This window comes from Diceros bicornis, unplaced genomic scaffold (genome assembly GCF_020826845.1).
Source record: "Diceros bicornis minor isolate mBicDic1 unplaced genomic scaffold, mDicBic1.mat.cur scaffold_67_ctg1, whole genome shotgun sequence".
Taxonomy (NCBI): domain Eukaryota; kingdom Metazoa; phylum Chordata; class Mammalia; order Perissodactyla; family Rhinocerotidae; genus Diceros; species Diceros bicornis.
This window is the reverse complement of record NW_026691553.1, coordinates 697,312-719,511: the sequence shown is the minus strand read 5'-3', so window position 1 is coordinate 719,511 and position 22,200 is coordinate 697,312. Positions and strand designations below refer to the sequence as shown.

The 22,200-nt window shown below is 65.7% G+C and overlaps 1 protein-coding gene across 10 annotated transcripts; it reads right to left on the bottom strand.

Annotated features, from left to right (window-relative positions):
- Positions 1-1,104: 1,104 nt before the first annotated feature.
- Positions 1,105-21,654, bottom strand: STK11 (serine/threonine kinase 11). Of its 10 annotated transcripts, none has more exons than XM_058537840.1 (11): positions 20,644-21,652; positions 10,652-10,735; positions 9,740-9,829; positions 8,858-8,990; positions 8,648-8,784; positions 7,880-8,007; positions 5,554-5,611; positions 5,128-5,321; positions 2,378-2,591; positions 1,818-1,894; positions 1,105-1,703 (listed from the first exon to the last, which is right to left on the bottom strand). In XM_058537840.1, the coding sequence occupies exons 1-11, from the start codon at positions 20,931-20,933 to the stop codon at positions 1,429-1,431; spliced, it is 1,680 nt and encodes a 559-aa protein (XP_058393823.1). In that variant the 5' UTR covers positions 20,934-21,652; the 3' UTR covers positions 1,105-1,428. The 10 variants fall into 10 exon arrangements, with proteins under 10 accessions (XP_058393823.1, XP_058393826.1, XP_058393822.1 ...); XM_058537843.1 differs by having other exon boundaries at positions 1,105-1,622; positions 20,644-21,649; XM_058537846.1 differs by lacking the exon at positions 1,818-1,894 and adding an exon at positions 4,701-4,742 and having other exon boundaries at positions 1,536-1,622; positions 2,378-2,596; positions 20,644-21,638.
- Between the last annotated feature and the right edge of the window lie 546 nt (positions 21,655-22,200).

Sequence of the window (22,200 nt, the reverse complement as noted above, 5' to 3'; positions counted from 1 at the left end):
GTCGCGCCGGCCCTAGGTGCGCACGCGCACAGTCTTCGAGCACTTGGCTGGGTCCCTGCGGCATCGCGAGGCTCAAGGACCCTGGGTCGACTGGAGGGAGCGTGGCAGATCGGCTTCCTCGGCCTCCTGAGGACTACGTTCAACTGCCCTGGACCCCAGACAGCGGCCTCTGGGTGGTGGCGGGGTCCATCGTGCGCACCGCACGGCGTCTGGGGCGCATAGACACAGGAGTCGCATGCGCGGGGCCTGCATCCCGAAGACCGAGCAGGCCGACTGTGCGAGGTGCATGCGCAGAACGGCCCTCCCAGGGCCAACTGAGCCTGGAAGTAAGTCTGGTCTGCCCGCGCCAGGGCGCATGCGCCGAGCCCGCATGGGCAGGGACCGCGGGGCGCTGAGGATCCGCGAGAAGCTCGCCGGTCCTAGGTTGGGAGGTTGGCTGGAGGCCGTGGCCGCCAACCCCCCCGAAGCCGTTTACCTCACCGCGGCGTGTGCTCGCGGCAGTCCGCGCCCCCTCCGAGCAATAACCGCGCCCGCCGCTGCCGCGGCTCCGGTTCCCAGACACCTCCCGCCACCCTCCTCCGTGTCTACGCCCCCGCGCCCACCCCCCGCATGCAAGCGGTCCCGCACCCTGCAGCCCACCGTCCAAAGAGCCGCCGGACTCGCACAGAACCCAGCGGCGAAGGGTCAAGTTTCCCAAGCTTTATTTATTGCCAAAAGATGGGGCGCCGCGCCCCGCCCCCAGCTTCGTGCCGTCCGTGTCCCCCCCACGATGGAGTTTTTTGTCGTGTTGTTTTCTGATTGGTTATAAATATTTACCGCATACTCCTGCTCGCCCCGGGTCTTCTCTGGGGACCCGGGAGCACGGGGGCCTCGAGGGGGAGAGGCCCTGACCCCCGCACCGTGCAGCCGCCAGCCCTGGAGCCTCGGGGAGGCCAGGTACCCGCTGAAAGGTGCCCAGGTCCAGCGCGGCCAAAGGCCCGGGCCCTGCAGCCGCGGCCAGCTCCTGCGCGCTGGGGCCCACAGGGCCTCCAGGCTCCCATCAGGTCGCCCACTGGGAGCACACCTGCCACCCCACGACTCCTGAATACCCCTCACAACCAGAGCTCAAATCCACCTGTTTTATTTTTTCTTAAAAAAAAAAAAAAGGGAAAAGGAACCAAACAAGAAAAACAAGATGGCCGCTGGCTCCCTGGCGCTGGGCATGCATCTCAGTGGACAGGCCTGCTCCTCGCCGGCTCTGGCTGGGCTGGCTGTGTCTGAATGCTTCACTAGGCGGGAGGTGCTAGGCGGCCAGTGAGAAGAGAAGTGGGGCGGCGGGACCAGTAGTCTGGACTTAAAGTGCGTGGCAGGCTTCCAGGCCCCCGCCGGGCCCTTGCCCTCCGCCCGGCCAGGGGAGGGGCTCAGCACAGGATTGCAGTCAACAGGGGGTCATGTCCACGGGCCTCGAGGGGGGCCGGACCCCAGTCCCTGCTGTCCCCCAGCCCCACCCTCCAGGACCCCCGGCTTCCCCAGGCGGTCGGCATGGAGAGCGTGGTGGCCCTCCTGGGTGGTGGGCCAGCATTCGGCAGGAAGACGGAGGAGGACCCAGGCCGTGGCACCTGGCTGGGGCTCCTGGAGACAGGCTGTAGACAGGGGCAGAAGAGGGGTCACTCCTGGCCCAGCAAACGCTCTGCATCCTTGAGGCCCACTGTGGAGCGGGGAGACTGAGGCTGGATCACACGGGGCTGTCAGCCGTTTGGAGCCCAGGAAAGGCTGCGCTGATGCGAGGGCTGCCCTGTGAGTCTCCCCGCCTGGTGGGATCAACCCCCTGCTCCCACCTCTGCCTGCGGGCCTCCCTCCAAGCTGGTTCTGATGCTGGCAGACAAGCACCGCAAGGTGGTCCAGGGGCAGCTCCCTGGGAGAGGGGATGTGGTTGCGCTGGGGCCGCAGCCTCAGGCCCTCGCCCCACGCCCCACACCCTGAGTGGGCAGCAGGGTCTCCAGCACCTCTGGGCCCCATTCCCGCTTCCTAGACTGCGGCAGGCAGACGGAGGAGCAGAGCAGTGACCAGGCCAACAGCCCCGGCCCCTTCAGGCCCTCCTAACCTCCCCCCGACCTACGCAGCAGCCTCCCGTGCTTCTCGGCCCGGCCAGCACCACCCTGTGTGGGGAGTTGCCTAGGGCTGGGCAGGGGCGACCCCCTGGGGTTTGCAGGACAGGCTGCTGGCGGGAGGGGCCCTTCTCTTACACACGGGCCCCCGCCCTCTCCCTGAGTGGCCAGTGTCCTGCGGAAAGTGACCTCCTCCACCTCCCACCCAGACCCTGGTGGTGGTGAGCGCAGGCCTACAGGACCGTGAGGGGCAGACCCGGCCGTGGTGGGCATTCCCCACCGTGTCCCACCTGCGGGCAGCCGTGCTCACTGCTGCTTGCAGGCCGACAGCCGGCGGATCTTGCTGCTGGCTGAGCAGGCCTTGCGGGCAGGGTTGGAGGCGGCACTGGCCCGGCGCTCCGCCCTCGATTTGGTGCTCAGCTGGGCCGACTCCGTGCCGTTCATGCACACGGCCTTGGGCAGGCCCCGGCTCTGTCCGTTCTGACCGACCTCCTCCTCCGGGACCTGTCCTAGGGGAGAGAGGGCGAGCGGGGGCTGACTGGGGCCCGAGACCAACACCCACAGGCCGTCCTGCTCCCTGGGGCCCGGGGCCTCTCCAGCCAGCGGGGCCTGGGCTCCGCCACCAGCTGCCCCGCCCAGGCCCTGTCTGCAAGACCCTAACCGGGGGGAGGGACAGCTGGCTGGCCAGGATGGGGGCCCAGCCCACACTCAGGTGTGAGCTGGGGGTCAGTGTCAGGCGGGCCCAGGCCACCCTGCTCCCCCTCTGCCCAGCACACGGTGAAGGAGCAGGGTCCTGGGGCGCCCTGAACCCAGCTCTCTCACCTGTGCGGAGACCAGACCTGGCTGGGCCCTGAGGGACTGGGGACAGGCTGGGCTCAGGCCGGTGGTGTGAGACATGCCGTCTGTCCCTCACAGCCCGCCTCGGCTCCCATGTGGGCACCAGAGGAGAGACCGGAGCCTGGGGCCTGCTGTGCCCGCCTCCTGGGCTGGCTGCCTATGCTCACCGGCATCTGGGGCCACGGGCCTGGGGCTGCACGCCCGCCTGGGCTCTGTGCTCCCACTGAGAGTGGGGGAAGGGGCGCAGGAGACATGGCCGCCGCCTCCGCCAGGAGCCCGCACAGCTCTGTTAGCACACACTGCACACCGGCTGCTGCCCGCGCCCCCTCTCCTGCGCTGGCAGCAAGAAATGGCCCTCCACTGCCTCAAGCCCACCTCCTCTCCAGTGCGGAGCCCCCACACCACCAAGGATGTCCAGTACCCAACTCAGCAGTTTCCAGAACTTGCCACGAGTCCTCCCACATGTGCACAGGAGGCACTGCTCACAGGCTTCCCCTGGAGCGAACACGTGGGCGGTCAGGCGCCCTGCTCAGATGGAGGAGGCCGAGGGGGGCGCCAAGCAGCTCTCCACAGGTCACAGGAGCCCCACCACCAGCACAGAGACCGTGGCGGGAGGGCGGCCAGCGGGCACGGATCTGCCACAGTCGCCCTCAAGGCACTGGAGCTGTGTGCCGCCGACAACCCACACCCCAGCCCCAGCCCGAGGCCCAGCGCCCAGCTCTAAGAGTGGGCGGCAGGACCCCCGGTAGGGACAGTCCAGCGAGGCCGAGCAGTTGAGAGCCTCTGAGCATGACCACACGACCGGGACCGGAAGTGGGGTCTTGGCCCCAGCACGGCCCGTCGCTGACCCACACGCAGGTCAGAGAGAAGTGGCTGCCTGACCTCAAAGCGAGACCCTCCCACGTCTGGCAGTGGAGACGTTCCCTGTTCGGAGATCTGGCTCCAGCCCAGAGAGCCCTCAGACGAGCCCTCCGCCCCCAAGAGAGGCAGCCCTGGCCTCACACACGGGCCTGCGGGACACTCATGAGCCAACGCAGGCGCCAGGGACAGCGTGTGGTCAGCGCCTGGCAAGGCTCTAGAGACCTGGCGAGGTCCTCACGCGGCCCTGTGGGACAGCAGGCCGCTGGCCACCAGGGTCACGGCCAGCACCTGTCTCGGGGCCTCAAGCTTCTGAAAAGGAGAACGCCCCATTCCTATTCTACGGAGGAAACACAGGCTCCAGGAGGCCTCAGCCAGGGCCGGGGACACCACACACGCGTCACCTCCCCAGGCTCCCGGCTGACCCTGTGGCCAACTGTGATGGTGCCGCAGACGCCAAGCGTGCCCCCCCGAGAGTGGGATGCAGGGACACGTGTCTGCCACAGGCACAGCTCTGGGCCTAGCACCATGGCGCCTGCCCAGCCGCAGGACGCCCCCACACTGCAGTTCTTCCTACGGTGGGAACCTGCACCCGCCAGCGAGCCCGCGACGGGAGAAAGCAGCACCGCACGCTCACGGGGCAGACCTTTATCTCGGGAGCCGCGGCTGGCCCCGCAACAGAGCAGGGCCAACGCCGTGGGGGTGGGGCGCGTGCCGGCAGCGGGGGCAGCCGCCCCGGCCTCCCTTGGACACCCGGGCAGGGGCAGGGAGGCCCGAGGGATGGTGCCGCGGCCTGGCCTCGAGGGCACCGGGCAGTGCGGGGGCGGGGTCAGGGCTACACTAAGGCCTCGAGCTCCTCCACGCCCCCGGCCTCAGCCTCCTCTCCAGAAAGTTCTGAGCACTGGCTTGTCCACGCGCCTCTGTCCTCTCTAAGCCCTGCCTCAGACGCCTCCTCGCCACCTGGGGAAGCAAGGCCAGCGCGTCAGGGCAGGCGGCCAGCACCAGGAGGGCCACTGGACCCTCTCAGAGCCACCAGGGGCCTCCCCTGTCTCGCAGTGCCACTGATACAGTGCACACTCCCCAGAACACAGGGCCAGCCCTGGGCGGCCTCCGACCCGGGGTCCCCACCTGGTCCTGTGGGGAGGGGGCGCTGGCCCTGCCCCTCAGCTGACCGTGCGCCCTCGACAGCCCCTCTGTGTCAGGGTCGGGCCTGGGGTCGGCACTGGTGTGGACAGACCTGCCCGAGGGCTCGGGGACGTTGGGGACGTCAGGGACGGGGGCTCTGGCACCACAGCTGGTGGTCGTCGAGGCCGGGCCTCGAAGCCGCTGCGGCTGCCAGACTCACCGGGCACCGTGAAGTCCTGAGTGTAGATGATGTCGTCCTCGATGTCGAAGAGGTCGTCATCCGCGTCGTCGGCGCAGCCGTGCAGGTCCTCCAGGTAGGGCACCACCGTCATGCCGCGCCACCGGTCCTTGCAGTCCGCGCTCGGCGGGATAGGCACCGGCTCCTCGGCCGGCGGGTGCTTCTTCCGGAACCAGCTGCAGACGCCGGCAAGTCAGGACAGCCGGGGGCTCACCCAGCTCCCCACGCGGGCCCCGCGCTCAGGACAGGGGTGCCTGCCCACCGCCGAAAACCGCCAGGAAGGGGTAGGGGGGCCCGGAGAGACCAAGAAGGCAGAAAGGCCCCTGCCCCCCATGCCACAACCTGCCAGGCTGTCGAGACCCCCGAGTGGGAGTGGGGCCGGCCCTCCTGCCGCGGCCGGCAGCTCACCTGTGCTGCCGGATCTGCTGTATGGAGAACCTCCTGGCCGGCTCGTACTCCAGCATCCCTGCCGGGGAGACCGGCGCACGGAGAGCGGGTCAGCAGTGGGCAGACAGCCCCAGGCCCGGCCCGCCCACCCCTGCCTGGCCTGGAGGACCCCAGGGAGCAGAGCCCCGTGCCCACAGTGCTCCAAGGCGCCCCTCCCCAGGGCCTGGCCGCCACCAGCAGGCGGCCAGGGTACCGGGGCAAAGGCGCTGAGCCCACAGGTGTGTGAACACAGGCAGACGCGGCCCACGGCCCGGTCACCACACGAGGGCCGTCCAGGCACCGAGGCTGCACACGGCTGCCTGGTGGACAACCACGAAGGCTGGGCAGACAACGGGAGAACGAGGCTGCTGCTCACACCGAGCCCAGAACAGCCAGGACGCAAAACGGACAGTCCCCCCCTGAGACGTCACCCCGTCCACACACTTGAGGGGGACGAGGCTCGTGAGGCCCTTCAGCGGCGCCTGGCCAGCGAAGCCGGCACCCAGCCTTTCCAGCCAGGGCCCTGAGGCCCGAGACGGCAGCAGGAGACAACCAGAGGCCGCCAGGGCAACACGTTGTGGATGCTCCTGCGAGGGCCTTCTGCACAACACTCGGGCGGGTCCCCCCAGGACACCCGGACGGGGCGAGACCACCCAGGCTGGCTGGGCTGGCCCTGCCTGAAGCGGCAAACCCAGTGAGAGGCGGCATTGCCACACTGAGGGCCGCAAGGGAGCCCAGAGCCTGTGCTCTCCGCTTCTCCTACCCCCTTCCCCGTGGGCGGACGGAACACACTGGGAGTCGTGCCTCCCGAGCGTGACGCAGAGGAGGGAGCACAGCTCCGAGAGCTCCCAACGCCCCGAGCGGGAAGGTGGCTTTGTTATGAAACGAGCAGCAGTTTTGGCATCTGTGGCTCAAAGAACTGAAGATCTGAGTGCTGCTGGAGAGGAGGAAAGATCCGGGGTTGTGACCTCGCTGCTGGGGGGACGGGGAGGGGGGACACCAGACCTGAGGCCAGGGTGGCGCCGATGAGACCTGGGGAGGTGGCCTACCTGCCCGGCTGAGGGAGAGCCGGGAAGAGCCTCCAGGCCAGCGCTGGCTGTGCAAAGGAAGGGAGGGACGGGGCTGCCCTGCCAGATCAGGGGTTGGAGACGTGGATGTCCTCTGCCATCTCATCAGCCCAACTCGGGCCAATTCAAGTATCACTGAGAGCAGGGGCAGTAAAGATCCTCATTGTAGACACGAGCAAAGAAAGCTTCGCTTAGAGAAAACGCCAACCAACCAGGGCCCACGGAGGGAAGGAGAGCCCAAAACACAGGCCTCTGCAGCCACCCTGCAGGGCGAGACGACCGGGAACGGAACAGCCCGAGCACGGGGGTAGAGCACTCACAACGGCCCCATCCCATCAGGACAGGGAGAAGACCGGGCCTGAGCCAGCCGGTGGGGTGGCAGCTCGCAGTGGAAACAACGGCCCGCTCCTTCCCACGTTCCAAGAATAACCCGGCTGCCTGCCGAGCGCCCGGCCGCCTTCCTGGAGGGTCCTGGGGTGGCTGCCAACGCAGGCCTAGGCGGGGAGGAGGTGCCGGGGCCCTCGCCCAGAGGACCAGGCCACATGGGCTGCCGAGCACTGGAAATGAGCCCAACTGTAGTTTCATTTCACTTCAATTAAGTCAAACGTGAGAACCAGCTGGACTTGGTATTAGGAAACTCCGGATGTGTTTGCAGCAACTCGGAAAGTAAACCCACTTCTCCAGCTGTCAGTTATGAGTCTAGACGCTAAACAGTGGCCAGTGCAAACCTAGACGTGGCACACCTGGACGGGACCACACCTGGACCAGCCACACCTGAACAGACCCACGCCTGGATGGTCCCTCGCCTGCACAGGCCATTGGCGTGGACAGACAGCGCCACCTGCTGCACTGCCCAGGAAATGCAGCAGGAAGAGGCCAATGAGACCAGGCCCATGGCTGCGGGGACGTGGACGCAGCAGGCGGGCTGGGGTCCAGGCTGCTATTTCTCCCTGGGCGTTGGGGAGTCAGAACAGGGTGGAACAAAGGCCCAAAGCAAGCCTGGAGCCCAAGGGAGCCCGTGAGCACCTTCCAGGCTCAGCCCTCCACCGCTGCGCTCCCCGCCCCACCTGCAGAGCCGGGACGGGCCAGAGGGGCGGGGCGTGGGGGCTGCGCAGAGACCCAGCTCTCGAGACGCCGGTGGTCAGCAGAAAAACCCCAGGACCCGACTGCCTGCTGGCAGCCCACCAACACCACAGCCTGCCCTCCCCTGGGGCCTGGCGGTTGCCGTCCGAGGGCCTCACCTCTCAGCAGGTCCGAGAGCGGGGGGCCGCAGTCGCCCGGGATCGTGTAGTCCCCCTTCCCAATGTTCTCAAACAGCTTGTAGATGTTGTCCCCCTCAAACGGGTACAGGCCCGTTGTGATGTTGTAGCTTCGCCCAAGAGAAGAGAGACTGTTGGTCGGGGCTTCTCCTGCGGCCCGGCCGGAACCGGCCTTCAACTGCCCTCGCCCAGGGCCCCGCGTGGGGCGACAGGCACATTCCAGAACAGATGCAGTGGCGGCTGCACCACTCCGGAGCCCCGGAAACGACTGGATCGCACACTTCAGCAGGTGGGTCACCCGCAGGTGGTACATGAATTATCTCTCAACAACATAAAACGCCCAGCAGCGGCAGGACGGAAGGTTTTGGACTGACGGGGCCTGTGCTACTCGGCTCTGCAGCATCAGCTCAACCTCAGGAGTGAGGCAGGTTCTGGAGAACACTGAGCCCACTCAGCTGCTCACGCCAAGTGCTTGGGGAAGCGCCCCACGGACGGACGGACGTGACAGAATCGGGGGTGGGGGGTACATGGCGGTGGGCCGAGCAACACTCAACTTGCCGCATCTGAGAATTCTCAGCATGAAGCGTCGGTACAGAAACACTCACCCCAAAACAACTAACGTGGCCATGTGTGACCCAGACAGAAGGCAGCCCAGACGACCAGGGCGGGAAGGGTGGGGTGCCGGGGCCAGGGTGGGCAGAGGAGGGGCCTCTGGGGCAGGGCAGGAGACCAGGGCCCACAGGCACTTACAGCGTGACCCCTGCTGACCAGATGTCCACCTTGAAGCCAGAGAAGGTGTCCAGGCCGTTGGCGATCTCGGGCGGCTGGAACGCAGGGGAGCCCTGGCTCGTCCGACAGGTGTCGTCCTCGGCAAATGGGTGCAGGGCCTGCGGCGATGCCAGGCGGCCCTCAGGGCAAGGCCTCGGGGCCCCGCCCCCGGGTCCCCAGGGCAGCACCTACCTCGGCCACGCCCAGGTCGGAGATCTTGAGCGTGCCGCCGGTGGTGAGCAGCAGATTGCCCGGCTTGATGTCCTTGTGCACGATGCCCTGGCTGTGCAGGTACTCCAGGCCGTCCACCAGCTGGCAGAAGTACCTGTGGGGCACGGCCTCCGTTGGTCCCCTGGCACCAAGGCCACCTAGGGTGACCCACCAGGACCAAGCACAGGAGGCCAGAGCCCAGGAGCCGTCGGAGTCGGGCAAACAGAAATGACGGGACAGGCGGCCCCTCAGGACCAGAGGGCCAGGCGGAGCTGCTCCCGGGCCCATGAGGGCTGTGGTCACTCCCACCTGGGCCACCTGGGGGGGGGGCACAGGAGGGCTCCCGGCCCGGGCAGCCCTAGCTTAGTACCCCCATCAGCGCAGGGGCTGTGCTGTCCCCTGGGTCACTGGCCTGAACCCAGCCGTGGACTCCCTGGAGCCAGGGACCCAGGCTTGCCCTGCCAGCCTCCCTTCTCCTCGTGCCACAGGCCAGCTGGTCCTGCAGCAAAGAGGAAAAGGGGCTGTGACTCCCCAAGAGGGCCAGCTGTCCGGTGGCAGTGCAGGCCACTGTCAGGGGCTTCCCAAGGACCAGGAGGCCCCAAAGCTGTGGCCAGCGGGCACACTGGGCCAGGAAGGCGCGCAGAGTGGAGCGGCTGGGGGCTGTCAGTGGGGGATCTGGAGCAGGTGAGCTGAGGCACCGCAAACCAGGCCCCCAGAGCTCCGAGTTTTAGAACACACTAGAGCTTTCGTTTCACCAATAATCAGAAAAAGTTGTCTGACCACCACGGGGCCAGATCCTGGAAGGCCCTGAGCCCATGGGTGCCCCGCGGGGGCGGGGCAGGCGTGGGGCCCCGGTGTGCTCACCCGTGGGCCTGGCACACGGGGAACCGCCTCTCAGGCACGCTGTCCAGCATCTCCTGCATGCCGCACACGCAGTACTCCATCACCATATACGTGCCACGCTAAGGAAGCCACGCTCAGAGACCCCACCCGGTGGGCCTGCCCCTCGGGGGGACCACCGCGGGCTCAGGCAGGGGGTGGGAGGAGACTGGGAGCGGCCAGGCCCTGAGACTCATGTGAAGAGCAGCCTCGCGCTGCGAACCCTGGGACCCTGTGCCCAGCGAGTCAGTGACGGCACCTCTGTGGAACGACATCGGCCCCTCACTGGGACCCGCGGCCCCCACACACCCGCTGCCCGGAGCCACAGCTGGCCAGGGCCGTGCCCCCGGAGATGGGGCCTGTCCCCTGGAGTAAAGGCCTCGGCCGAGGACACTCTCAGTGTGGCATTCCTGCAGAATGACACGCCGCCCCCTCCCCCAACTGGGTTCCATCGCGACAGGCTAAGCCCCAATGCCAAAGGCAGGGAGCACGCCCACCACGCGGCCCCTAAATGCATGGTCACCCGGACTGAGGCCGGGACAGCCTTCTGTCCAGACCCAGACCCCCACTCTGGGGCACGGGGCATGGGTGGGCCCAGCACGTGCACGAGAGCAGGTCTGGGGACAATACGTGGACCCGCGGGCTAATTCCGGAGTAACCGGACAAATGGACGGGCGTTTCACAGCCATGCCCGCGGGCACTGGCTGGAAAGGGCTGACTGCCGGACCTTGCAAGCTGGGAGTGGCCCACAGGGCACCCCGACAGGGCTGGTGCCCCTCGAGAGCTGACAGGGCGCTCACCCCGGGTCAGGTCAGGAGGATGGCGCCCAGCACCATGGACGGGATGCTCCCAGGACAGCCCAGCCACCCCTGCACGGCCCAGGCCCCGAGAGGATATATCTTCTGCTTCTCCTCGTTGTACAGCACGTCCACCAGCTGGATGACGTTCCGGTGCCGCAGCCTCCTCAGGAGCTGGATCTCCCTGGAGAGAGAGGACAGCGCGTCAGCTGACCCACTGGGACCACAGCCGGCGCCCCGTGTGCTCAGGATGCCCCGCCCCCTCCGCGTGGTCAGAGAACACGCCAGGTCAGCAGTGGGCGGGCGCCAGGAGAGCCAGGAAGGCTGAGCTGCTGCCCTCTGAGCTCAGCACCAGGGTCGCTGCCCACGCCGAGGGGCTGGGATGGGGACAACGCAACCAGGACACTCTGTATCCATCTTCACGGAGGACGGACACTGCTGTTCTATGAGAGACCACGGCGACAGCAGCACAGGGACAGCAACACGAGCGTCTAGTGCGTGCGGGAGACAGGGCCGCATCACACAAGAAGGCCCGCAGTGCCCGCCCCCCAGCACCCCGAGGGAGTGAAGCCTCTGGCACTGAGCCACAGCCAGAGCGTCTCCAAGAGGACTCCTGTCCTCTCTCCCACACCCTGCACCCCGCACCCCGCAGGATGGACGGCTGTTCCGGGAACAGGCACGGGGAGGAAGTGGCCCGGCTGGTCTTGCCAGAAGCCACAGCGCCCCTGCCTGCCGGCCTACAACAAGGGCCAGCCCAGCACTGCCTGCTCTGAACACGGCTCCCGACACTCCATCTCTCCAAACAGTCTGCACAGGAGAGGAGCCCTCCAGCAAGTGCGGGGACAGCCAGCAGCTCCTCAGAAGGTTAAACAGGGTTACCAGCTGGCCCAGCAATTCCGCTCCAGGTATGAGCCAGGAGAACTGAGAACACGTCCACAGACACCCGCACGTGCACACCCACAGCAGCACCATCCACTGAAGCCCCAAGTGGACACGGCCCAAGCGTCGGTCGGTAGCGGAGCTATAAACTCAACATGCGCATCCACACACTGGAATATGACACAGCCATGAAAGGAGTGAAGCCCTGACACAGCCGCACCGTGGATGGACCCTGAACACACGATGCTCAGTGAGAGAACCAGACACAGAAGGACACACGGTGTGTGATTCCATCCATGTGAAATGTTCAGAACAGAGACATCCACAGACAGAACGTGGGTTCGTGGTTATCAGGGGCTGGGGGAGGGGTGGGGAGTGACTGCCAATGTGGACAGGGTTTCTTTTGGCATGACGGAATGTTCTGGAACTAGACAGCAATGATGGTTGCACAACACTGTGAATGAACTTAACGCGACTGAACTGTCTGGTATGTGAATAACATTGCCACAGAGACTTTTTTAAAGTCCTCACCAGGAAGCCCAAGCATGAAACACAGGAACAGCCGGGCAGGGGAGGAGACCCCTGGCCCCCTCACAGACTCAGGTCCCGTCCCTCCCATCGTCCAGGCTCTGTGTGAAGGCCACCTCTTCCAGGAAGCCTTTCCTGACCCCTGCTCAGCGCATGAACCCCGTGCCCCCAATACCACTTGCCCTCCTGAGGGCCGCCTCCTCAGGGCTGCGGTACCCGGGACCACCCAGGGCTACAGCATGCAGGTTCCCAGGCCTGATACTCAAACAGCCTTTGGGGGGGCTCCCAGAAACGGCATTTGTACGCAGTCCCCACCCCCCAGATCAGGGACCCCAGACCCAGAGCACGGAGGCCCCCAACTCGAGGACGAAACAGCCTTGCAGCTGCGTCCCCATGAGCCCACTGACCACCCCATCCCCCCCAAACAGAGGGTCCCGTGGGTGCAGAGGGGATGGGCCCTCGATTTTCCCACCACGCCGTGGTTCTCCCTAACCTCCTGACCGCTGAGGCCCCGGGATGCTGCCCACGTTCAAATACACACTGAATGGGAGGAAGAGGAGGGACTCACAGAGGCTGGGGGTCACCCTGGTTTGTATCGTCTGACCATCGGGATTTATTCTGGCGTCCACTGTGAGCAGGGGTCGGACTTGATTTTTTCCCTGATAATTAACATAGGACCTAGCCCCCTCAGCACCACTGACATCGGGGCCGAGTCATTCTCTGTGGGGGGCTGTGCCTGGTGCTTGGGGTGTTGAGCAGCATCCCTGGCCCCACCCACTTGGTGCCAGGAGCACCCCCAGTGTGACAGCCACAGATGTCCCCAGACATGGCCCAGTGTCCCGGGGGGGCAGGACCGCCCAGGCGAGACCCTGTTGTACAGGATCAGGAATATCCACTCCTCCAGACCTCTGGCAGGTCCTCCCTGGAACCTTGTTAGGTCCGCCTCCGTACTCGCCCCCAGGCCCCAGCACTCGCTCCCTCACATGAAAGACCCTTCTGGGCCCCGGGGGCCAGGCCCTGGGCACCGGGGAGCCCTGTCCATGGGTGGGCTAGGGCACTCCTCGGATGCTCCGCTATCTTCCTTCCTCTTCCCTGCACCTGCCCCTCCTCCACCCGGATCATCCGTAGCCCTGACTCTCCTGGCCCAACTCACCGTCCCGCTCCCTGTGACCTGGGGAGCCCCGCCCACCAGCCCATCGAGCTCTGCTTCTACCTGAGACACGCGGTGGTGGCAGACACCCATTCACACAGTGTGACCCACCATCGGCCCCCAGCCACTTCACACGGAGGAAGCGAGCCTTTGCCATGAGAGCAATGCCCAGGCCAACGGCCTTCAGGGTCACTGCCACATGCTGCCTGGCATGAGTGCAGAGCCAGCTCCTCTCAGCTGTCCCAGGTGCAGGGGCAGAGCTGCTCCCTTCAGCTGTCCCAGTACAGATGTCCCAGGTGCAGGGGCAGAGCTGCTCCCCTCAGCTGTCCCAGTACAGATGCCCCAGGTGCAGGGGCAGAGCTGCTCCCCTCAGCTGTCCCAGTACAGATGTCCCAGGTGCACGGCCAGAGCCGCTCCTCTCAGGTGTCCCAGTACAGATGTCCCAGGTGCAGGTGCAGAGCCGCTCCTCTCAGCTGTCCCAGTACAGATGTCCCAGGTGCAAGAGCAGAGCCGCTCCTCTCAGGTGTCCCAGTACAGATGTCCCAGGTGCAGGGGCAGAGCAGGTCTTCTCAGCTGTCCCAGGGGCAGGTGCAGAACAACAACTCTCAGAGACAGCTGTCCGGTACCCGCCATCCACCCAACCAGATAAACACCCGCCGAGCCCCTGGCCAGTGCGGGGCCAGCAGCAGGGCTGGGAGGCTGCTGCATGGGTGCCTGCCACGGGGTCTGCAGCCAGGGCAGGTTCGTGAAGGCACAGGAGTGACACAAGCCCAGAGGAGAAGGGCACCCAGGCAGGATGCAGCTCAGTCAGCACACCCCGCACGCCCATGGGGACAGAGAGACCGGCCACAGAGGCAGACCCAGACGCCAAGCTCCAGCTTCCTGGGAAGGCAGGCACAGAGCTGGGACCAGTCAGCACAGAGCTCAGCGTGGGAGCCAGACTCTGACACGCCGGGACGGCTCAGTGGAGCGACCGCAGCTCCGTGAGTCAGACGCTCCCCGACCCACCCCTGCCACCCGCCCAGCCCCGGAAACCCTCCGGCACTTTCCCTCTTGGTCCAGAGAGACTGCTCCGGGTACTCTCAGCGCAACTACGAAGCAAGTGGACAGAGGAGCAGCCCCTCCACACGTGCAGCTGACACAAGGCCCCCTCAGCGGGGAGCAGGATGGCAGAGTCAACAGTGGGCTCCACGCGGCCTCTGACCGGCCACGCCTGGAAACAGACCGCCACCGCGACCACAGGGCAGCTCGGGGAGCGCAGACCCCACTGCAGGTGGAGGAGTCCGGGGTGCTCACCCCAGGTCTCCACTGGTCAGAGGATGACTCCACGGCACGGCATTCCTGTGTCCCCAGATAACCTGGCTGAGCCTCCCCCCGCCGACGGCCGAAACCGCCACCAGACGCACTCTCCCCGCCAGAGAAACGGGTGCCATGATTCCAACCCACAGCAGGCAACAGTGCCCTTCCCTCTGCGGCTGAGCAGCTCAGCACTCCTATTCTGACGGCGATAAGGGGCGTGTCAAAAAGAGAGGTCCCCACTCTGTGACGCAGGAGGCTGACCCGCTGTGGGCGTCTGACTGCTCTGTCTGTTCAATTAACTGGCGTGGAAGCACTCCGTGTAAACACGGAAGCCACGTTACTCATCCACGAAAGAGCGGCCACAACCTCCAACTCTACAAGGGGCGGGGGAACCCTGCACTGGAGGACCATGTGCGCAGACCTCGGTGGAGACAGGTGAGGGAGCCGCGCTCCACAGCCCTGCCCCCAGGGGGAGAGCACGTGGGAGGACACGGCAATCATGCGCTGCCCTGAGCGGGGGGCCGGGGGTCTCTGTCACCTTCTCGGCGCTGTCCATGTCACCTACAAATTACACCTGCGACCAGAAACTGAAAAGGAAAACAGCACTATAAGCAGAAGGAAAAGCCCGGCGCCCCGCCAGGAGGCAGGAAGCGGGCGGGCGGAAGCGCGCGCCTTCCGGGTCGCTGCTCAGCGCCCGGCACGGCCCCGCCCACGGGTGTTGCCCAAGCAGAGTGGACGGTTCAGTTGACTTGTTGATTAACCAGAAGAGAAACTGCAGAGCCAGAGTCATAACCCAGTCGAGATCCCAGAGGAACGGAACGTAGCTGCCACCAGTCACGCGGGACAGGCCGGGGGGGCCAGGAACCCCCCTGCCCGCTCCCTCCAGACAGGGAGGGGTCCACCGGGACAGCAGGCTCCCAAGGGGCAGACCAAGGGCCCACGGCAGCTCTGGCAGAGGGACACCGAGCAGGATCCCACTCACCACTCAGCCCCTATGCTGATACTTCTAAACATACAGCCAGGCGCCCTCAGAGGTCCCAAAGGGAGACTGAAACAAGCGGAAATTCGCTAAAAGTGCACGTCAACATGAACGCTTGTGTACTGTGTTCCCAGCAGCACGGTTCCCAACAGCATCAGGTGGACCCAACCTGGATACCCATCCATGGGTGAATGGATAACAACGTGTCCATCCACACAGTGGAGTATTACACAGCCACAAAAAGGAGTGAAGCCCTGACACAGCCACACCGTGGATGGACCCTGAACACATGATGCTCAGTGAGAGAACCAGACACAGGACACATGGTGTGTGATCCCATTGATATGAAACGTCCAGAACAGGCATATCCACAGAAAGAAAGTGGGTTCATGGTTGTCAGGGGCTGGGGAGGGGATGGGAGTGACTGCAGATAGGGACAGGGTTGCTTTTTCTGGTGATGGAATGTTCTGGAGTTAGGCAGTATTGAGGGTCTCACAATCTGTGAAAGTATTAAATGTCACTGAATTACACATTAATGCTGTGAACTTTGTTATGTAAATTATATTTCAATAGAGCTGTTAAAAGAATAAACCACAGTTCAGCCACCTGGTGGACTCGGGATGAAGGGCCCTCCCGTGTGGCTCCGACACACTCACAGGTGAGGAGCCAGCACTCCGCACGCGCCCGGGCCCAGCACGGTCCCCGAGCTCCCACCGCCTTTCACAATCACCCCTCTGCTGGGGAAGGACCAGACCAAGAGGGAGGCTGCCAGGACGCGAGGTGCAGGCAAGCCACGGGGACACGCCGTGCCTTCCTGCCGCCACCCCTGGCAGCCAGCCAGCCCGGGCTCACGGCGGAACCCTTGAAGAGGCCGCTCCGGATGGGAAGGAGAGCCGACAAAGTCCAGGACTGATTCTCAACGCGTGAAAATTCCAACCATTCACCATCTAGATCCAAGAACCCGCCAATCACCGCACAGCGGCCGGGCCTCGCCAAGCCCGCCTGGGTCTGGCGCCTGCTCAGAGCCACCACTGCCTGTCCAGGACCCGGCCACACAGAGGGGCCGACGGGTGGCGCTCCTGGGGGCCACAGGGACGCCCAGGTGAGAACAGCCCGGGGTGGCTGAGCACGTCCCCCTACACCGCCTCCAAAACACGGACGGCGGGCACGCACCAGAAAGCGGACAGATGTTGGATGAGACGCCGGGTTGCACGTGGGCCGGGAGGCGGTGGGGAGCGGGGACCTCGACACAGCTTCTCAAACGCACACCTGCTCACTCCCTCTGACCCAGAAACTCCACTTCTGGTGACACGCCCTTCAAATGCCCTTGTGCTCGTCACAAGACATGACACAGAGTAATCACGGACACAGCCGCCATGTCCACGGACACAGGCGGGGCACACCGCGCAGCGGATGCTGCGTTGACACCTGACAGTCATGGAGACAGGCGGGGCGGCTGGGGGAGGGGCAAACACAGATGCCCAGTGATTTTGTACGGCTGTGAACAGCCGCAGACGTTTTTTTCTTTGTGAGGAAGATCAGCCCTGAGCTAACATCCATGCTAATCCTCCACTTTCCGCTGAGGAAGACCAGCTCTGAGCTGACACCTATGGCCAATCCTCCTCCTCCTTTTCCCTTTTTTCCCCCAAAGCCCCAGTAGATAGTTGTATGTCATAGCTGCACATCCTTCTAGCTGCTGTATGTGGGACGCGGCCTCAGCATGGCAGGACAAGCGGTGTGTCGGTGCGCGCCCGGGATCTGAACCTGGGCCGCCAGTAGCAGAGCGTGCGCACTTAACCGCTAAGCCACTGGGGCGGCCCCAGCCAGTGATCTTTATGTTTCTAAACAATTAATGGAAAAAAACCCAAAACGAACAGTATTCTGTGGCCCGTCAGCACTCTATGAAATGCGGGTTGTCCTGGGTGCAGTGTCCCAGGACACTGCCCTCCTGCTCGCCACCCTGACACGCACTGTGCGCGGCTTGCGGCGCTGGACCCGTGTCCTGCCTGCCCTCCAGGGCCTGCCAGACGGTGGCTGACTGTAAAACGGGGAATATATGCAGCTCTGTCTACGCCTGCACAAAACCGCTGGCAGGACACGTGGCAACAGGTCAGCCTGGCCGCCTGGGAGAAGAGGGCGCAGGGAGACCTCGGAGAACAGGGCGGAGGGAGAGCCCCGAGAAGAGGGCGCCGGGAGACCCTCGAGAAGAGGGCGCGAGGGAGACTCCGGAGAAGAGGGCGCAGGGAGACCCCACCACACGCCCTCTCCCAGCCTTTATGGGTTCGCTCCTGCAATTCTACTGCCTACTGGAAAAACAAGCAGATAGAACTTATTTTTTAAAAACGATGCTTAGGGGAGTTTAGTTTTTCATTAAAAAGTGCTTGGATGGGTTAAGAAAACACATTAAAAACAGACTCAAAGGAGATGTGCTGAGATGCGTCGGTATTAAGGTTACGGGTGACCTTTTTTTCAAGTGAGGGGGACAAGCGCAGGCCCACGGCAGCCCCCCTGGCAGGAAACCAGGCGACAGGAGGGCACCCTGACCCGTCCTGCCACCTGGGCAAACAGCGCCCCTTAAGATAAAAGCTTCCCGTTGGAACTGGAGGACTCCTGAGGCTTGTGGGGAAGGTTCTGGACACTTCACACCAGAGAGGCGACTGGAATTGAGTTTATTAAGCCTCTCGCAGACAAAGGAGGCTTTTTTCCCTGCAGGCGGCTGGCAGCAAGGCCGGCCCAGGAGACGGGATCTCGGGCCTGGGAGCGGACACCCCTGCCTGCGCCCGAGAGCCTCCAGTCCAGAGCGCTTCGGTGGGACTTGGGACAAGGGATGTGGCGCCCGTGGAGCAGGCATGTCCCCCGGCACGCAGCCCCCGAGGCACGGTGGGTTCTAATGCCCAGCTGCACAGCCGGCAGGTCCTGGTGCCAGACGCGAAGGCGGATGGACAGCACAGCTCGGGCCAGCCCTGCCCTGCCCTCCGAGGGAACCTCTGAAAGGCAGAGTCTCTGCACGTCCAGGGCTGAGCTGATGAAGTTCGGCACAGCGCCCTGCGGCTGTGACATCTTATGCTAATTGCCGGCCACTTGGTGACGGCCAACCACTCCGCCTCCCTGGCCTCGGTTTCCTCTCCAGCTCCCGATGGACACTGCACACCCATGTGTCCCCACAAGCTCTCGGGACCTCGGGTGACTGTTCAGGAAACCAGGGGCTGGGACACTGGCGCTCCGTGGCCCTGCAGCCAGGTCTGGTCATGTGCCCCGTGGAGCAGAAGGGAACTCCTCGGGGTGGTGAAGCGTCCTCTGACTTGACTTTGGGCGCGAGCGTTTCTGAAAACCAGCGTCTTGATCACACGCACACAAGGCCTTAGCAAAGGTGGGCACTTGCCCACCCTGACACCCCCCCCCAGGGACCCCTCAACTCTGCTGCCACCAGTTGCTGCCCCTGGCCGGGTTTACACACTGAAGCCCCAGGACGGCCAGCAGCTGGGCTCGGGTGCCTCCAGCCACACAGCCCAGTCGGAGCTGGGACCCGGCCCCCTGGACCAAACTCTGGGAGACCCTCCTACCGCAGGGCGCTGCTCCCGAGAGGCTGGGGCCTGGGGCACCACAGCACCAGAACACCCCCCGGACCCGGGCCGACTCCACCCTGGAGGGCTCGGCCAGGCAGGAAGAGACCAGCACCCTGTTCCCGGGACAGAACGGGGCACGAGGCCTACCAGGAGCCAGGACAAGGAGGGGCCCTGGAGAGCGGGAGGGGATCTGTTTCCAGAGTCAGCACCCAGAACGCAGGAGCTCACTGTCCCCCACCCGAAGCTGGGGTAAACCTGCTAGGCAGCCGCCTCACCCCCACGTGCTCCAGGCTTAACGAGAAGCCAGCAGTGGAGTGGGGATTTCTGACTGGGGTGAGGGGTCCCCCAGCCTGTCTCTCCCCAGATGCTGTGGCCCCCACCCAACCCCCACCTCACAGGTAAGAGACTGGCACAGGACTGACGGAGGGAGGGGCCGGGGGTGCCCGGCCACGCCTCCTCCCAGTGTCCACAGGCTGGGTCACAGAGACTGAGAAGACCTCACCCCAACACTGCCCACCGTGCCGGCCGACCCCAAAGAAGCCTACTGCTCCACCAAGCAAGGGGCACCGGCTCTGGAGCCCGTGCCAGCCCGGCTTCAGTTCTCGCTCCGACCCCAACACCAGCACCCCCAGGCTGTCCCAGAGCAGGAAAACAGCCAGCTCGCGGGCTGTGCAGACAGGCAGAGCGGGCCGGGCCGGGAAGGAGGCAGGTGAAAGCGGATCCGGGGGCAGCACTGCCCAGGACGGGCCTGGCAAGCTTGTGGACCGTCCAAGGTCATAAGTCAGCCCTGCCACCAGCCAGCCTGTTAGATAAGCCACTTCTTGGAAACCGGAGGCTGGGAGGGGAGCGTGCGCCAAGGGGCGGGGTGCACCGAGGCGGCAGCGATAAGGGGCCCCCTCCTGAAACTGGCAAGAGGGAAGGAGGCAAAGCTCCCCACCTCCGTCCTTGGGGCAACTCTTGCTCACAAACCCCAAACCTGCCGAGGTGCCTGGGGCAGACGGGCTCCAAAAATACTTGTTTAAAAAGTTTGCTGGACACAAGCCTGTTCCCCTCTGGGGGAGGGGGGAGTCCCCGGGGCCTGCAGTCACAGACACGTCCAGTGTCACCACCCAGGCCGGCAAGAAAGGGCTAAGTTGCCCCCTGCTGACTGATAAGCCGGTGCAAACAATCACTTGGCCACCGCAGGGCTCCCCTCCGACAGGATCAACAAAGCGTGTTGGCCTGGCCCCAGCGCCGGCCGCACGCTGCGCCCAAGACCTGCCGGCGGCCCTGGCGGTTTCTGAGCACACGCTCTCAGGGCCAAACACTGGCTGCTTGCACCGGGCACCCGAGTGCTCCGGACAGCTGGGAGGGTCGGGGGGAGAGGGGCGCGCCCCCTTCGGAGGAGGGCTTGGACATCCGCCCCCCAACAGACTGACAGGCGGACGCCCCGCAGCAACAACCTGTCCCGACTTTCTGAAAGTACTTAAGCGGGTTTCCAAACATGCTCTTCCTGGCAGGGAGGACTCGGGAGCTGGCTGGTCAGCTCAGGTTTTTAAGGAAGGGGAGGACGGAAGGAAGGGAGAGAGGGAAGAGGGAGGGAGAAAGGAAAGAAAAAAGGAAGGAAGGAAGGGAAGGAGGGAGGGAGGGAGGGAGGGCGGGCGACCAAAGTCCCCGGCTGGCGGCGCCCGACCCAGGAAGCCCAAACTTACTTCTTCACGTTGGCCTCCCCATTGGGGATCCTCCGCAACTTCTTCTTCTTAAGGATCTTGACGGCCCTCCTGCACAGCGTCTCCGAGTCCAGCACCTCCTTCACCTTGCCGTACGACCCCTCCCCGAGCAGGTCCCCCATCAGGTACTTGCCGATGACCTTGGCCCGCTTGCGGCGGGGCTGGTAGATGACCTCGGTGGAGTCGATGCGGTGGATGAACGTGTCCATGCCCACGGACATCAGCTCGCCCTCCGTAAATATGCCCAGCTGCTGCGGGTCCGCCGCATCCATCCTGGACCCCGGGCCTCCGACTCCGGCCGGCAGCCCTGACGCCCCTTACTGTAGTCCCGGGTGAGCGGTTCTTCCTTTCGTTCCCCCCAAAATTCCCTTCTCCGGAAAAAAAGTCAACAAAAACGCAAAAAAAGAAATAAAAAAAAACCCTTCCTCGAAAAGAAACGATTGTACGAGACGAGAGTTCGAGAGGCGCGCCTGGTCCGGGGCGCGGGCGCCGACGGTGCGGGGCGGCGAGTGCGGGTGCCGTCGGGCCTCGCAGCTCCGGGTCGTTGGGGCGCGTCCACGGGGGCCCTCGGGGCGCTGAAGTGCTAGGTCATCCTCCAGGGACTTCAGACCCTCGGACCAACGCGGCGGCCGCAGAGCCGGGTCTCCACCGGGCCGTCCATTACCGGCGGGCCAGGGCGCGCGCCGGGGCCCCGCGGCGGCCGGCCGGTCCCGGGACCCCGAGGCTGGGCGGACGAGCTGGGCCGGGGCCGGGGCGCGGTGTTGGGGGGTCTCCGCCGTCCCGGGCGCCCCAGACGCCGGCAGGTGCCTATCCGGACAGCGCGGGGGGCGCCTCCGTCCGGCCCGGTGCGCTCTCGCCGGCCCCGGGCGCGCGTCGGGGGTCCGGGGGGCTGCCCGGGGCCCTCGCGCCGCGGGGAGCAACTTCCGTCGGATCCGGCTGCCCCTGGGGCGCCCCCACACCTGCCGGGGACCCCCGAGAGGCCGCGCGCGCCCGGCGGGCGCCCCCCGCCCCAAACGGCAGCCCGCGCTCGCTCTGCGCCCCGAACGCCGTCGGCCGCGGTCCTCGGGGCGCGGGGGACCCGCGGGGCTCCGGGGGGCCGAGGCGGCGCAGGCCGCAGGCCCCGGGCCGGGGGTTCCCGAGGCCGCCGGGGCACGGGCGGCGCGTCCCCCCGCCGCAGTCGCCGCGCGCGTGAAGCAGGCGGGGCGGCGCGGGGGCCCAGCCCATGCAAGGCGGCCGCAGTCCGGCCGCCCCGCCGCCGCTGCCGCCCGCCCCTCGCCTCACTCGCGGGCGCCCCGGGCCGCCTCCCCCTTCCGCGCCCGACACGCCGCCGCCATCTTGTTTACCTCCCGCCCCCGCCCTGCGCCGCCGCGCCGCCGCACGCCCGCCGCGGGGCCCGCCCCTCGCGGCGCCGACGTGCCCGCCCGTTGGCTGAGCCGGCAGGCCCCGCCCCCGCGGGCTGCCCTGTCGCCGCCGCCGATTGGGCCATTTGGACCCGGGGGGAGGGCGAGCGGGGATTGGCCCGCGTGCGGCCCCGCCCCA